The sequence below is a fragment of the Drosophila yakuba genome, chromosome 3L (genome assembly GCF_016746365.2).
Source record: "Drosophila yakuba strain Tai18E2 chromosome 3L, Prin_Dyak_Tai18E2_2.1, whole genome shotgun sequence".
NCBI classification, from domain to species: domain Eukaryota; kingdom Metazoa; phylum Arthropoda; class Insecta; order Diptera; family Drosophilidae; genus Drosophila; species Drosophila yakuba.
In genome coordinates this window covers 3,455,912-3,469,776 of record NC_052529.2, presented here as the reverse complement: position 1 = coordinate 3,469,776, position 13,865 = coordinate 3,455,912, and the positions used below count along the sequence as shown (strand labels likewise).

General features: G+C 46.8%; 6 protein-coding genes across 8 annotated transcripts; 4 read left to right on the top strand and 2 right to left on the bottom strand.

Moving 5' to 3' along the window:
* Window positions 1-98: 98 nt before the first annotated feature.
* LOC6532707 (pseudouridylate synthase 7 homolog) lies at window positions 99-3,062 on the top strand. The gene is made up of 5 exons (XM_002093413.3): window positions 99-290; window positions 354-544; window positions 605-976; window positions 1,031-1,133; window positions 1,188-3,062. The coding sequence occupies exons 1-5, from the start codon at window positions 172-174 to the stop codon at window positions 2,578-2,580; spliced, it is 2,178 nt and encodes a 725-aa protein (XP_002093449.1). The 5' UTR covers window positions 99-171; the 3' UTR covers window positions 2,581-3,062.
* Window positions 2,908-8,828, top strand: LOC6532705. 2 transcript variants are annotated; one of them, XM_002093411.4, is made up of 7 exons: window positions 2,908-3,045; window positions 5,127-5,221; window positions 5,444-6,504; window positions 6,560-7,113; window positions 7,181-7,239; window positions 7,304-7,405; window positions 7,460-8,828. In XM_002093411.4, the coding sequence occupies exons 2-7, from the start codon at window positions 5,145-5,147 to the stop codon at window positions 7,665-7,667; spliced, it is 2,061 nt and encodes a 686-aa protein (XP_002093447.1). In that variant the 5' UTR covers window positions 2,908-3,045; window positions 5,127-5,144; the 3' UTR covers window positions 7,668-8,828. The 2 variants fall into 2 exon arrangements, with proteins under 2 accessions (XP_002093447.1, XP_015049549.1); XM_015194063.3 differs by having other exon boundaries at window positions 2,978-3,115.
* On the bottom strand, window positions 3,948-4,996 carry LOC6532706. The gene is made up of 2 exons (XM_002093412.4): window positions 4,763-4,996; window positions 3,948-4,704 (listed from the first exon to the last, which is right to left on the bottom strand). The coding sequence occupies exons 1-2, from the start codon at window positions 4,908-4,910 to the stop codon at window positions 4,256-4,258; spliced, it is 597 nt and encodes a 198-aa protein (XP_002093448.1). The 5' UTR covers window positions 4,911-4,996; the 3' UTR covers window positions 3,948-4,255.
* A 7-nt stretch (window positions 8,829-8,835) lies between the features above and the next one.
* On the top strand, window positions 8,836-10,362 carry LOC6532704 (pyrimidodiazepine synthase). Its single transcript, XM_002093410.4, has 2 exons — window positions 8,836-9,015; window positions 9,580-10,362. The coding sequence occupies exons 1-2, from the start codon at window positions 8,988-8,990 to the stop codon at window positions 10,275-10,277; spliced, it is 726 nt and encodes a 241-aa protein (XP_002093446.1). The 5' UTR covers window positions 8,836-8,987; the 3' UTR covers window positions 10,278-10,362.
* Window positions 10,363-10,509: 147 nt separating this feature from the next.
* Window positions 10,510-11,733, top strand: LOC6532703 (pyrimidodiazepine synthase). The gene is made up of 3 exons (XM_002093409.4): window positions 10,510-10,833; window positions 10,884-11,452; window positions 11,510-11,733. Exons 1-3 carry the CDS (start codon window positions 10,806-10,808, stop codon window positions 11,642-11,644), a joined length of 732 nt encoding a protein of 243 aa, XP_002093445.1. The 5' UTR covers window positions 10,510-10,805; the 3' UTR covers window positions 11,645-11,733.
* LOC6532702 (pyrimidodiazepine synthase) lies at window positions 11,623-13,775 on the bottom strand. 2 transcript variants are annotated; one of them, XM_002093408.3, is made up of 3 exons: window positions 13,617-13,757; window positions 11,944-12,530; window positions 11,623-11,883 (listed from the first exon to the last, which is right to left on the bottom strand). In XM_002093408.3, exons 1-3 carry the CDS (start codon window positions 13,645-13,647, stop codon window positions 11,746-11,748), a joined length of 756 nt encoding a protein of 251 aa, XP_002093444.2. In that variant the 5' UTR covers window positions 13,648-13,757; the 3' UTR covers window positions 11,623-11,745. The 2 variants fall into 2 exon arrangements, with proteins under 2 accessions (XP_002093444.2, XP_015049548.1); XM_015194062.3 differs by lacking the exons at window positions 11,623-11,883; window positions 11,944-12,530 and adding an exon at window positions 12,612-13,437 and having other exon boundaries at window positions 13,617-13,775.
* Window positions 13,776-13,865: the final 90 nt, after the last annotated feature.

The window sequence follows — 13,865 nt, the reverse complement described above, 5'->3', positions numbered from 1 at the left end:
TTATGCAAACAAGCTATAAAATCCATTTTAGAAAACTTTTTTTTCAAAGTTTTAGTACTTGCGGTCACTTTAAAAAACGTTTCAAGCTTATTGTGAATGGGCACATCATATGTGCTGCAAAACGTGGATTTCATTTGCCGACAACTTTTGAAACGAGCATTTTGAATCGGGATGGGCAAGGATCGGGGCAGAGGACGCAGGAATCACCATTCCGGGCCGTACAACAAGAGCAACTGGCGTGGCCAGAAGAAGGATCGCCCTCAAAACAATGGAGGAGGTCAGCGCAACAGGTACGTATTCAATCCAATCCACAATATCGTTGTTAACCGGCGTTTTTTTTTGTTGCTGGATAGAAATGCGCCACCACAGAAGACCACGCTGCTGGAGAACCAAGTGGGCATTACGGAGTTCACTAACCCGGAGGCACCTGGTTTCACGGGAATACTCAAGTCGCGCTTCTCCGATTTTCACGTTAACGAGATTGATAGCAACGGCAAAGTGCTGGAATTGAGCGATCTCAGTGTGCCTAAAGTGGCTATTGTGGGTCTGTATATGCCAATTGAACTCTGTTCCAAAAGTGCTAATGCATCTAATCATACAACAGCTGTGGCCGACAAAGAACTGGACAACTGGCGGCAAGAACTGGAGGCAGTAATTGGCCCCGAAGTTTGGCAGGATATAGCCAAACTGGCCGAGGCCAAAAACGATCCTACGATCGAGCAAAAGGTGGAGATTGATGTGACCACTCTGGATAAGGATCAGCGAACACAAGTCCACCAGTTGATAAAGCAGCTGTACAAGGGTAAGCTGCTGTCCACCACCATTGGACAGCAGCAGGCTAAGCCAAAGGTCCAGGAGGAGGCATCCTTGGAAAAGAAGGATGCGGCCGAAGGTGAAACCCCAACTCAGAAAGACTCACAGGTGTCGGCAGAGGAAAAGAAGATTATAAGAATACTTAAGCCAAAGCCAGGACGCGGTTAGTAGTAATGATTACCTAGGAAAACAAAGTTTGATATCTCCAATTCGATAGGTGACAAACGCTGGAGCTTTCCCGCGGAATATGTGACCTTCCTGGTGCACAAAACAAATTTGGTTACCAGCGATGTGGCCTCTATTTTCGCAGCACGACTGAAGTAAGTTAAAACAAATTTTAAATGCTTTACTCTACGAACAATATTTTCCAACAGCTTGCGACCATCGCAGGTGAACTACAGCGGCATCAAGGACAAGCGGGCGAAGACCACCCAGAAGTTCTCCATCAAACGTCGTACACCAGAGAGTATTTTGGGCGCAGCTAAGTGCCAACGGAATGTGCAGATAGGCAACTTTGCATTTGAATCCAACACACTGAAGCTGGGAGACTTGCAGGGCAATCGTTTCCGCATTGCCTTGCGACACATTGCCAAGGAGAAGCGGGAAGAAATCGAGCAGGCACTGCAGTCATTGAAGGAACGCGGTTTCATCAACTACTATGGGCTGCAGCGGTTCGGCAACAGTGCCAGCGTGCCCACCTATGAGGTGGGCGTGGCTCTGCTCAAACACGATTATAAACTGGCCTGCGAACTGATACTGAAGCCTCGCGACTCGGATGTGGAGTTTATGCGTCCCATACGCGAGGAGTGGTGGAAAAATCGCGACTCCGCGGCGGCAGCTGCAAAAATCTACGGCGATAAGTTCATAGAGAAGAAGCTGCTGGACGGCTTGGCCAGATTTGGCGAATCAGATTACTCTTCAGCTCTGCGGCAGATACCACGCAACATGCTTATGCTATATCCACATGCATACCAAAGTCTGATCTTCAACAGGATAGCGTCCAGAAGGATTAAGGAGTTCGGCTTGAAATTGATACCCGGCGATTTGGTTTATGTGGAGCAGGATCAGCCAGGAGTCGTGGAAGAGCAGGCCTTGGACGAGCAAAAGGAGGAGGAGACTAACGATGAGCCTATGGAAGCAGTTGAAGAGGATGAAGCCATCGAAGAGGAGTCTGTTTTCAAACGAAAGGTTCGCCCGCTCACAGCAGAAGACATTGCTAGCGGCAAATACAAACTCTCTGATGTGGTCCTGCCCCTGCCAGGACACGACATCACCTATCCCAACAACGAGTGTGGTGCCTGGTACGAGGAAATGCTAGCGGAAGTGGGTCTCTCCTCGGAGCAGCTTAAGCACAAGGAGAAGACATACGCTTTGGCTGGCGCTTACCGCAAGATGATCATCTCGTCCAGTGATCTCAAGTGGAGCTTTAGGATGTACAACACGCCAGAGGATACTCTAATTGCCTCCGACTGGGAGCTTTTGAAGAACATTCCGGTTACACCAGAACCAGCTGAAGCTGATGCCAATTACATGGCACTACTACTGGAGTTCTCGCTGCCCACGGCCGCCTATGCCACCATGTTTCTGCGAGAGCTCTTGAAACAGGACACATCCTCGGCGTCGCAAACGCAGCTGGAGAAGCAGGCAATGGCTAAGGAGGACAATGAAAAGAAGGCGGTAACCCAAGAGGAGGACATGGAGGTGGCCGACGAGGAGGGGCAGGAAACTGAGCAAGCGGAAACTCAGGGGGCTGAGGAGGCGGTGTAGGCCAAGTGAGATACCAAAAATCAATATGCTCGGGAAATCAATTTTACGCGCGCTTCGTATCCAACTTCGAACCAACCACAACAATAACAATGCGCACGTGAGGACGAGGGCTGCTCTCTCGCATCCTGTGGCTCGCACCCCGTCTATCTCGCTCTCTCTCACACACTCTCTCTCGCTCTCTCTCTCTCTCGCCTGGGAGAGTCCTTTTGGTCCTGTTTCTTTGACAGCGATTTCATTCGTTCGGTGGCCACCAACGCGAAAGCTCAAGCGACGCGCTGCGCAGTTTCCCCAGCTCAAAAGTCCAAGTCGCACGGTTTTCCCCATCGTTCTCAATGAAGAGCAATAACAAATTATTAATTTCTAACAAATAACCAACAAGCACGATCCTCCAAAATCCACGGACTTCAATTCAATTCATCCAGTGAAGCGATTTAAAACAAATAAAAATCGAGGAGGAGAGACAAGGTGAATTTCCAGTTAAATGTAGCATTTAAACATTTTGGGCGCGTATTTTGAAAATACAATTTATTAAGGCGTAAGTACACATCAGACTCTGCAAATTGTTTATAACTTTTGGGGCGGACAAGAACATTGAACTGGCAATCACAGAACTGTACAATATTTGATTTTGGCTTTGGGCAGCTTATTGATTTTTGTTGTGTGCTTGTGCTGGAAATCAATCGATAATACGGTGTTAATACCAAGAGCTGGGTCCGGGGATTGCCAATGGGAATGGGTATGGGAATGCGAATGGGAATGGGAATGGGAAGGTGGCTGGCCGTAGGAGTAGTTCATATAGTGGCTTAGTGCGTCGAGGGTTCACCATGTACGTAGGAATGGTCGACTGTGGGACTGTGCGATTCAGTCGGTTCGAGGGGTTAGTGGTAGTGTGGCATCAGTCGTTAAGGGTGCACGACGCTCCTCGCTCGTTATGTTTTTGTTTCGGCCCACCGCGTCCCCCCTTTGGGAGTCCTCGAATTAATAAACTAAATGCTTGTTTTGGCGTCGTCGTCGCCCTGTCCCCGTGTTGTGGGGCCTTCCCCCGATCCGATCCAGACGTGGATATTGGACATGTTATTGCTTGCGCGCGCACTCTTTGACTCTTTGACCACTTCCCAGCAGCAGCAGCAGCAGCTGCGTCATAGTAGGAGTTTTTTGGCGTGGCTGAATTCGATTTTCCCTCGCCTATCACCTGCTCCCGCCTATCCAAAGTTGGCTTCGGCCATACAGATAGCTTCCTGCTGCATTACTATACTATCCCCTCAATCTCTGGGCCCATAAATGACCTTTGGCGTCAATTGATGCAGACATGATGCTTTGTTTGGGGTTTACCATTCGCTTGGAAGAAAGGCTAAAACAAGTTTAAATTGCTAAATCAATCAACCTCAATCAAAGTTAACTATTCAAAACACTTGGTGAGTTCAAAAGTTAAATGGTTCTCATATCTTAAATTAAAGAATTAGTTTGAATGTTAGGTTTAATTATTATTATTAGCTAATGAGTCAAAAATAAGTTTTCTTTTTCTTTTAGGGAAGCATAAATTTGAAAAAGTATCTTAGTATACGCTAAAGATAATTGTCCAAATATTTAAACTATAACAAAAAGGCCTTAAATATTAATCAATTATATGATGAGTGATGTTCGCTGCTTATGATGTTCTATCCTGGCAATCTTTCTATATGACTATATCATCGATTTGCTCGTCGTTGAGGGCGCGCAGATTGCATTTGCATAGGTAGGCCAGGATTCGTTTCTCCGCCTTAATGCGGTTCGCTTCTCCCAGACCTTCAAGCAGGGCTTCTATCCTCTTTTCCGCTCTGACGGGAGCCGCGGCCGGTGCTTGGACAGGATTTGTGGTTGGTGGTGCAGCTCCCGCCACGGCCAACTGCTCATCCATGGCCTCCTGGAGCGGATACTCCTCGTCGTTCACCTCGTCGTTGGATTTCAGTGAGCTTCTACTCAGATCACTCGAATTTCGGTGATTAATGGGATGGTGGTGATGCTGCAGAAATTTCAAATGCGGCAGAAGGCTCCAATCGGAGCCAGTGCCTCCGGCCTTTTCCTTCGCCAGTTCCCGACGGTGCTTGGCCACCAAATGGTTCCAACGACTGACACAGGCATTAACTAAGTCAAAATATAGCGAGGAATTAACGAAAATCTATAGAAGTTGTTAGTTTCATACCATCTGTATTTAATGAAGTGGAGATGCTGCTCCAGATTTCCGGATGTCGCTTCTTATGGGCTTCGTAGGGCGCGTTTCGAAGTTCCCGCTCATATAGCTTGGGATTAGCCCTAACCAACTCAATAAGTCGCGTGTCGAACTCCGACATTTCAATGCTTTCCAAATAAAAACAAATAAAAATATGTAAACAAATGGAAGCTAACCAATGAGTATGACCGTTGCTCCAACTGTTAAATATACTGGCACAAGGGCAGTGTGTATTCACCACACCTTGGGTGGTGTGGTGGGATCGGCGGATTCAAAATACACACCCCACCGACTGGCGGCATTTATTGATTTGTTTATTGATTTTATCGTTGTACAGGAGCTGCCGGCCGCAGAGATGGCCGCCGAAAACTATCACCTCAAGTGGGACTCGCACCTCACCTATCTGAACTCTTCCATAGCCACACTTTATAAGTAAGTAATGCTATAGCATAGTTCGTACATATTTAAAGTTGTTCTTTTATAATTTTATAACTTTAAGCTGGCATTTATTTATTTGTTTATTGTTAGAAACATTAAATCTAAGAGAACCTGACATTAAATAACCTTTATTCAATATTTTTTTTTTTAATATTTTAATTGCTAAGCCTCAAATACGTAGAATTGCTACATTAACGTTTCATATTTCCTCTTCAGAAATGAAAAGTTCGCCGATGTGGTTCTGTACAGCTCATACAACAGCAGCGGAATCCCCTCGGATATTCCCACGGTGGGCATCTCGGCCCACAAGTTCATCCTGAGTGCTTCGTCCCAGTTCTTTGCCACCATGTTCGAAACGGCACCGATCACCAATCCCAATGGAGTGCTCTATGTGGTGCTGCCGCCGGATCTCAGTCACCGCGCCATCCAGATCCTGGTTCAGTACATGTACAGCGGCGAGGCCACCGTATCCAACGACATTCTCAACGAGGTACTGCGCGGCGGTGAGATCCTCAAGATCCGCGGCCTGTGCCGCACCAGCTCTTCCAATGGCGGTGGCTCCGGCTCAGTGGTCACGACCACGCACCACCCCCATTCACTGGCCGGGCATCTGCATCCACGGGAGGCCAGCACCATGTACATGTCGAATGGCACACGAACCGCCTTGCCGCCTCCTCCGCCGCCACAATCCACCATGTCGGCGCAACTGCAGGGTGATCTCTATACCAGCAAGCCGGGAGGCTCGACGCGATTCGCTTTGGATCACCACCAGCTGTCGTCACACCACAGCCACCTGAATCACCATAATCCTCAGCAGCAGTTTCGCGGACTCGGTGCGTCCGTAATGCCCAAGGACTCGCCCGTGATTATTAAGTCACCCAAATTGGCCGCACACACGGGACTCCTAACCGTCGCGAGCAGCAGCAAGTTGGGCATTTCCGTCAACAAGGAGGTGGCCATCGATCCGGAGGACAAGTGCTGTTTTGCGGCACCCGGTCAGGTGGAGTCGCAGTCTCACCCGCCACCACCAACCTCCACAACAACGACCGGAGGAGGAGGAGGAGCAGTAGGAGGTTCAGGTGCCCCGCCATCGCAGCCAATCTCCATTTGCACGGAGGTGGGCTGCAGCAGTTGTCCCCTGGCCGCCGGTCCGGGTGCTGACCAAGCGGAGACCACGCTGCGACGGACGGAGTACGAGGAGCAGGCACTTCGTGAGCGGAACGAGGTGGGCCTGGTCTTCGAGAGACGTCTGAGGAGGGAGAGCGCCTGCGAAAGATGTGAGTACCATTACGCAGCACAGAAGATAAATACTAATCTTATGTTCACCCTTAGCTCGAGACTACTATGAAGCACCTCATTTTGAGCACGTGGTGCCCTCGCGCCTGGCAGCCACACCACCTCCACCACCACAGCAGACACCACAATCACATCCGCCGACACTGCGACATCCGCACAACTTCCTAACCATCAAACAGGAGCCGACCGACTGGAGCAACAACCCACCAAATGCCACCAGTGCGTCCAACAACAACAATCTGGAGGAGGGGCCCTTGGGCTCGCCCAAGCAGCCGCTCGACTTTAAGATGTCTGCCGTAAAGCTGGAGGTGAACAGGGATCGTGGAACACCCTCCGAGGAGAGTGAGGAGCACACGCTGCGCGACTATAACAACTTCAAGCAGCTGCTGGTCTGCGAGATATGTCAGAAGTCGTTCGAGGACACCAAAATGCTGGTCCGTCACCTGGGCACACATGCCGGAGATCCCACGAGCGGCACGGAGAGGAATCTCCTGCCAACCAGTGCCAGCGGGAGCGCCACATCCGCCTCCGGCAATCTCGCCCTGCGCTCTGTTAAAACCTATGTGCCAAAGAAACGACGCCGAGTTTCGGTGAGTACTTGGACATCAATACATCAATGGGCATTATTATAAACCAAGATATATATTTTGTTTTCAGCAACAGGAGAACAACATGGATCACGACCACGTAACCCTGCTTTGCGATTTGTGTTCCACGTAAGTGTTCAGAGATAGAGAACTATTATAATACATAATATATATATCCCCTTCCAATGCACAGATCCTTCGATACGCCAGCGGAGTGGGTGCGCCACATGAACAGCCAGCACACGGAGATCGAGTTGGCCATGTTCAACAGCAAGAAGGATGGCGAGCAGAAGGGGTGTGTGTCCTAAGGGCTAGCAAGAGCACACTGATGAACTCTGTTCACTTGCAGCCAGCAGCCACCGCCACCTCCGCAGCCGCAGCCGGCGACCAGCAGCTCTTCCACAGTGTCCAACAGCCAACAAATGCAGCCAAAGTATCCCAGCTCCACCGCCACCAGATCGACGCACTCCCTCATGCTGCACAAGATGAGCAACAACGAGGGAGCAGCAGCAGCCACACCCACATCTCCTAGAGCATCCACCTCACCGAATGGCTAAGTGCAGGCATCGGGATCAACTTCATTACCATCAACACCATCGATTCGTTCTGGACAAATGGCGAATGGAACTGAAGCATTCGAGGAACTGGATGTCCATGGATAAATTTGAAAACAACCATACTCTTTAAATTTTTCGAAGAAAATCAAGTCGTTCCAATAATCAAAAGTGAGAGGGATGTTTATATGCAACAGCAAGAACCGTGATCAAAATGCAACCAGTTTGCATATTTTATAGAGCAACAAGCAAAAAATACAAAATTGCGAAAAAAAAAATTTAACGAAACTATAAACGAAACTTAGAATGGGAATCGTCAGGCAACGATGCAAAACAAAAAACAAAGCAAGAAATTTAGAAACGAAAGAAAGCAACATTTAACTCCAGTGTGTAGAATTTTTTTAAGTGTACGTATTTACTTAGTTTTAGCTACTTACCCCATGTAATTAGTGTAACAACAACGCGCAATTGATTCGGGAAAAAAGAACTATACAGTTTAATCATTAAAATTGTACGAATATTTTTAATGCTATTATTTTGAACATTTGCGGACATTTTAAAAATGATATAAAAATCAATCCACTTGAGTTTTCAAAAGAATTCCCATTTGTAGGACCAAAAGCAGCGAAGAGATATTTTTACTTTTGATAAACAATTAATTGGAACAGCAAATATAGTAATCATTGTTTATTACTTTCCAATTGGTTTTTTTTTTAATGCAATTACTGATAACTACTATTTATCGCGACTTAATGATGTCAGCAACTCTGTTGTATATGTACTAATACTTTTTTATATTTTTTGTAAGACATAAACGGAAATTTCGAGAACTTTTTTGTACATAGATTAAGTTTTATTTTGAAAGTCCGCCGATTGTAACTTTTTGCGAAAAGTTCATAAACTTAAAACTCTAAATGTATGTAGTAGTTCGAAGTTCAATTACAAAAGCTCCCCCCAAACAACCATGTAAAAAAATTAAATATAATATCTATATTTACAAGCAGGCGTGATTATTAACAAACTAAGTAGATGTATGTATAAACCGGAGGATAATTGTTTCTTCCCCAAAACAAATCGCAAATGTAGCAAAGCGTCTTAAATCGAAATAAACGTCTGCGATGAGAATTCGCTTTCAAAAGCGATTTCAAGAGCCGACAAAACTAAGAGTCACGGTGCAAAAAGCTCGGAATATTCCCGTCGATTATTCGCCTTTATAGAAACTTTATAAAAACAGAGCGCCGTCGAAGAGAAAATTCAGTTCGGAATTCAACGTCGACATTTCAACAGTTAAGTGAATTTTGTTCAGTTCTTCAAGTAACCAAAATGAGTTCTGGTAAACATTTGGCCAAAGGTAAGAGAGAACCAGTTTTAGTCGCCGCCAAGAGAAACGCCCATGTCATTAGTTTATTTGTTTATTATTATTTATGAAACAAGTTCTCCAACATTCCGCCTAATGACCGAATAACGACTTTGTATTTCATGATGTTACACAAATTCGCATGAATTATTGGGATTTTTTGCCAAAATGTTAGATATGTTGAGTAATATAACTGGCAGTTGGTAAATAAACTTCATTACTATTTTTTATAACACTAGGAATATATATAATTATTTATATAAATATTACTTCAATTTTGAGCTGCAGCATTACACCCGATATCAGACGAACCAAAATATTTACACTTTAAAAGATAACGTATCGACAAATTTTTAGCTTTATCACGTCTGGGCCCTATCAACATTAACTTTAGTGCAATGACTTGCTAATCGAATAATACAGGGGCGCATTTTCGGGTTGCAACTTGATTTACTTGTACAACCAATCATAAAATATAAAAATAACTTTGTTTAATATGCAAATACCATTCTTATCTGCTAACTGAGATATTAACTGGCAAATAAATGCGTTTCTTAGGTTCCCCCAAGCCTGTGCTCCCCGACGATGGAGTGCTCCGCCTGTACTCCATGAGGTTCTGCCCCTACGCACAGCGCGCACATCTCGTCCTGAATGCCAAGAATGTGCCCCATCACACCATTTACATCAATCTCACCGAGAAACCAGAATGGCTGGTGGACGTGAGCCCGCTGCTTAAGGTGCCTGCCCTGCAGCTGGTGGCGGAGAAGGATCAGCCCTCGCTCATCGAGTCGCTGATTATTGCCGAGTATCTGGACGAGAAGTACCCGGAGAATCCGCTACTGCCCAAGGATCCGTTGAGGCGGGCCCAGGACAAGATCCTGCTGGAGCGTTTCAGCGGCATCACCGGTGCCTTCATGAAGATCCTGTTGCACAGCACCGGTCTGGAAGATTACTGGGCGGCACTGGACATCTTTGAGCAGGAGCTGACCAAGCGTGGTACCCCATTCTTTGGCGGCAACAAGCCCGGCTTCGTGGACTACATGATCTGGCCCTGGTTCGAACGCCTCTCTGTCATCAAGCTGAAGTTGCCGGAGGAGTACAACTTTGACGAGGGTCGCTTCCCCAAGATCAGCAAGTGGATTGCTCTTCTGAAGGCGGACTCGGTGGTCAAGTCCTTCTATGCCACTCCCGAGCAGCACAACGAGTTCTGGCGCACCCGGAATGCCGGCAAAGCCAACTACGATCTGCTGGCTTAAATCAGTACTGAAAGTAATTTATATCAAGGAGATTTTTTAATGCTCTAAATAACAATAATTAATAAAATATATTATGTCACACAAACCATTAATTAATGAATTAATTCCAGAATCCACGGTACGGGGTTTGAGTTTTGGATACAAGGGTATATACGGGGCTGGGCATGAGGTGCAGACAAGGTATATACATGGTAATCTCCATAGATTAAAACTATAATCAAGAAATCATGAATATACACCATTTTTAAAATGATTCTAAGTAAAATCTATATAATTGTGGACCTAAAATCAGTTCATTGTAAAATGTAATATTTTAAGGTAAATAATTAAAAAGCTTATGGAGCAATGTGCAGGCTCCAAAGAGGCTTCACTGTATCCACATGGCTTGGTATGTGTGTCAGCCGCAAGCCACCAAGTTCAGCCGGGTAAGCGAAGACACCCGGCGAAGGGCAGTGAGCTGCGCTTTATATATCACTCGCATGGCAATCGCTATCACCACTTGCATCTCTGGACCCGAGCACGCACATCATGAGTAACGGCAGGCATTTGGCAAAAGGTGGGTAGTTCCAGGATGTTATTCAAGATATTAATAAATGTGCCCGACAGGCTCACCCATGCCGGATGTACCCGAAGATGGTATCCTTCGCCTGTACTCAATGCGCTTCTGCCCATTTGCCCAACGAGTGCATCTGGTCCTGGACGCCAAGCAGATACCGTATCACAGCATTTACATTAATCTCACAGAGAAGCCGGAGTGGCTGCTGGACAAGAATCCGCAGGGCAAGGTGCCGGCTCTGGAAATTGTGCGAGAACCTGGACCACCAGTGCTCACAGAGTCGCTGCTGATTTGTGAATATCTGGACGAGCAGTATCCACTGCGACCACTCTATCCACGTGATCCGCTGAAAAAAGTGCAGGATAAGATGCTAATCGAGCGATTTGGAGCGGTGCTAGGTGCGTTCTTTAAGGCATCCGATGGCGGTGATCTGGAGCCCTTCTGGAGCGGCCTGGACATCTACGAAAGGGAGCTGACTCGCCGTGGTACAGATTTCTTTGGTGGCGAGCAGACGGGCATTCTGGACTACATGATTTGGCCCTGGTGTGAGCGTCTCGATCTCCTCAAGTTGCAGCGTGGAGAGGATTACAACTACGATGAGGGCCGCTTTCCGCAGCTGGTGAGCAGCTTTGTATTCTCCCGGATGGTTTAAGTACATTAGTATACTATTTTCCAGACTCTTTGGGTGGAACGCATGAAACGAGATCCGGCTGTGATGGCCTTCTACATGGAGGCCGAGGTTCAGGCAGAGTTCTTGCGCACACGCAGCTTGGGCCGACCCAACTACAATTTGCTGGTGAAGGATGCTTGATGCACTTGATTTATTTGAATTGTTCGCTTGGAATGAATAAAACATAAATGCAGTCCAAAGCCGGTTGCAAAGATTTGATCTTGGCTAAACCAGTTTGCGTTCTATAGCTTGCCCTTGAAGGCTATGTCGTACTGGGGATTTCCAAGGGTTTTGGATTTCTGGAACTCGGCATGCAGCTGGACATCCAAAGCTGTCTTCTGCACAACCTCATCCTGGGCCATCAAATCGCGCCACTTTAGCTGGAGGAGAAGAAGTTAAATTGAGATGCATGCATCTTAAGTTGTGTAATTTTAATATACCAGCTTCTCAAATCTTTTTGCATCCAGCTCATACTTTTGCTCCGTATTGATTTTCATACTGGGGAAACGTTCAAACCAAGGCCAAATCATATAGTCCACGATTCCAATGGATTGTCCGGCAAAGTACGGAGTTCCTCTTTTGCCCAACTCCACTTCAAAAACATCCAAGGCATTCTCGAACTTCGGTATGGCATCTGTCGGGGCATTGGGATTACATGTCAGCACAGGGTAAATAGCGCTGACCACTGGAGCAAATCGTTCAATTAGAATCTTGTCCAGCGCCTTTTGAAGCGGATCCTTGGGAAAGAGTCGTGTCTGGGGATATTGCTGGTCCAAGTACTCTGCTATGATGAGCGACTCCACGAGCGTAGGCTGATCCTCCACCCCAGTAAGCTGCACGGCGGGCACTTTGCCCAGAGGACTGTAGTCCTTGTACCATTCCGGCTTCTCAATCAAATCGACATAGATCTTATGATGCTCAATCTGCTTGGCGGCCAGCATGAGATGAACTCGGTGGCTGAAGGGGCAGAAGGCCATGGAAAAGAAACGAAGAACTCCATCTTCCGGCAGCTCGGGTTTTGTGGAACCTGTAAGATAAATGTAAAGTTTATTAATTAGCAGGAATAAAAGCGATAACCCCAATCCCTGCAGACGAGGCAAAAATAACATTTTATGTTCAACTTTATAAGTGGATTTAATATTTTCTTAATAGGCAACGACTTCACAATTTAAGTTTAAGTATGTTGATTTCCGTCATTCATTCCTGCATTCTTTACAAGGGCTGAAAGGCGACATCGTAGTCGGGTTTGTTCTCATGGCGGGTCTTCATGAACTTGGCATGGATTCGGGCATCCAAGGCGGTGGCCTTGACAGCCTCATCCTGGGCCACCAGTTCCCTCCACTTCAATAGATTCTGATAGCGCGTCTTGTCGAGCTCATAGGGTTCATCCAGAGTGTACTTGAGGGCCGGGAATCGCTCGAACCAGGGCCAAATCATGTAGTCAGCAATGCCGATCTTGTTGCCTCCGAAGTAGGGAGTTCCGCGCTTGGTGATCTCCTGCTCAAAAACATCCAGAGCGGTCTCAAAGTTCTTGATGGCATCGGCGGGTGGATTCTTGGTGAAGAGCACGGGGTAAATGGCACTGACAGCGGGAGCCAGGCGTTCAATGAGGATCCTGTCTAGCGCCTTTTGCAATGGATCCTTGGGGAAAAGGGAACCCTCGCCCGGATACTGTTCATCCAAGTACTCGGCAATGACCAGGGACTCCACCAAAGCCGGTTGTCCTGGCAGATGTGGCAACTGGATAGCCGGCACCTTTCCCAATGGACTGTAGTCGATGTACCACTCTGGTTTCTCGCTAAGATCGATGTAAACCGTGTGATGCGGAATCTTTTTGGCGGCCAACACCAAACCGGCACGCTGCGAGTACGGGCAAAATCTCATCGAGTAGTAACGCAGGACTCCATCCTCGGGAATTTCTGGTTTGGGTGAACCTGTTGAAAGGTGATTTGTGACGTCAGCGGAAAGTTTTCCATTATGCTTGGGCTAAAATTAAATCTCTATCTCTGCGTAATTTACGCCTCTCTATGTGAGGTCTTGATAAAACTATGAAATCAATTGCTAACTTTTGCAGCGTCACTATCCCGGTGACCTTGAAGTGCCCCCCACTCACCCCTCTTGAAGTGCTTTTGCGGCAGTGCCATTTTGTTAACGTTTTTAAGATAATTCCCAAGACGCGAAATGTTGGTAGCAAAGTAGTTCCGATCGACTGACAACAAATCGAGGGATTCCGCGAACTTATATAGTGGTCGCAGTCGCTGGACAAGCGAGTATATCGAATATATTTCGATTGTGGCGCGGTTCAATTTAAATTGATAAATTCAACTTTAGCTTAAAACTGTATTCCTTCAATTTAATACTC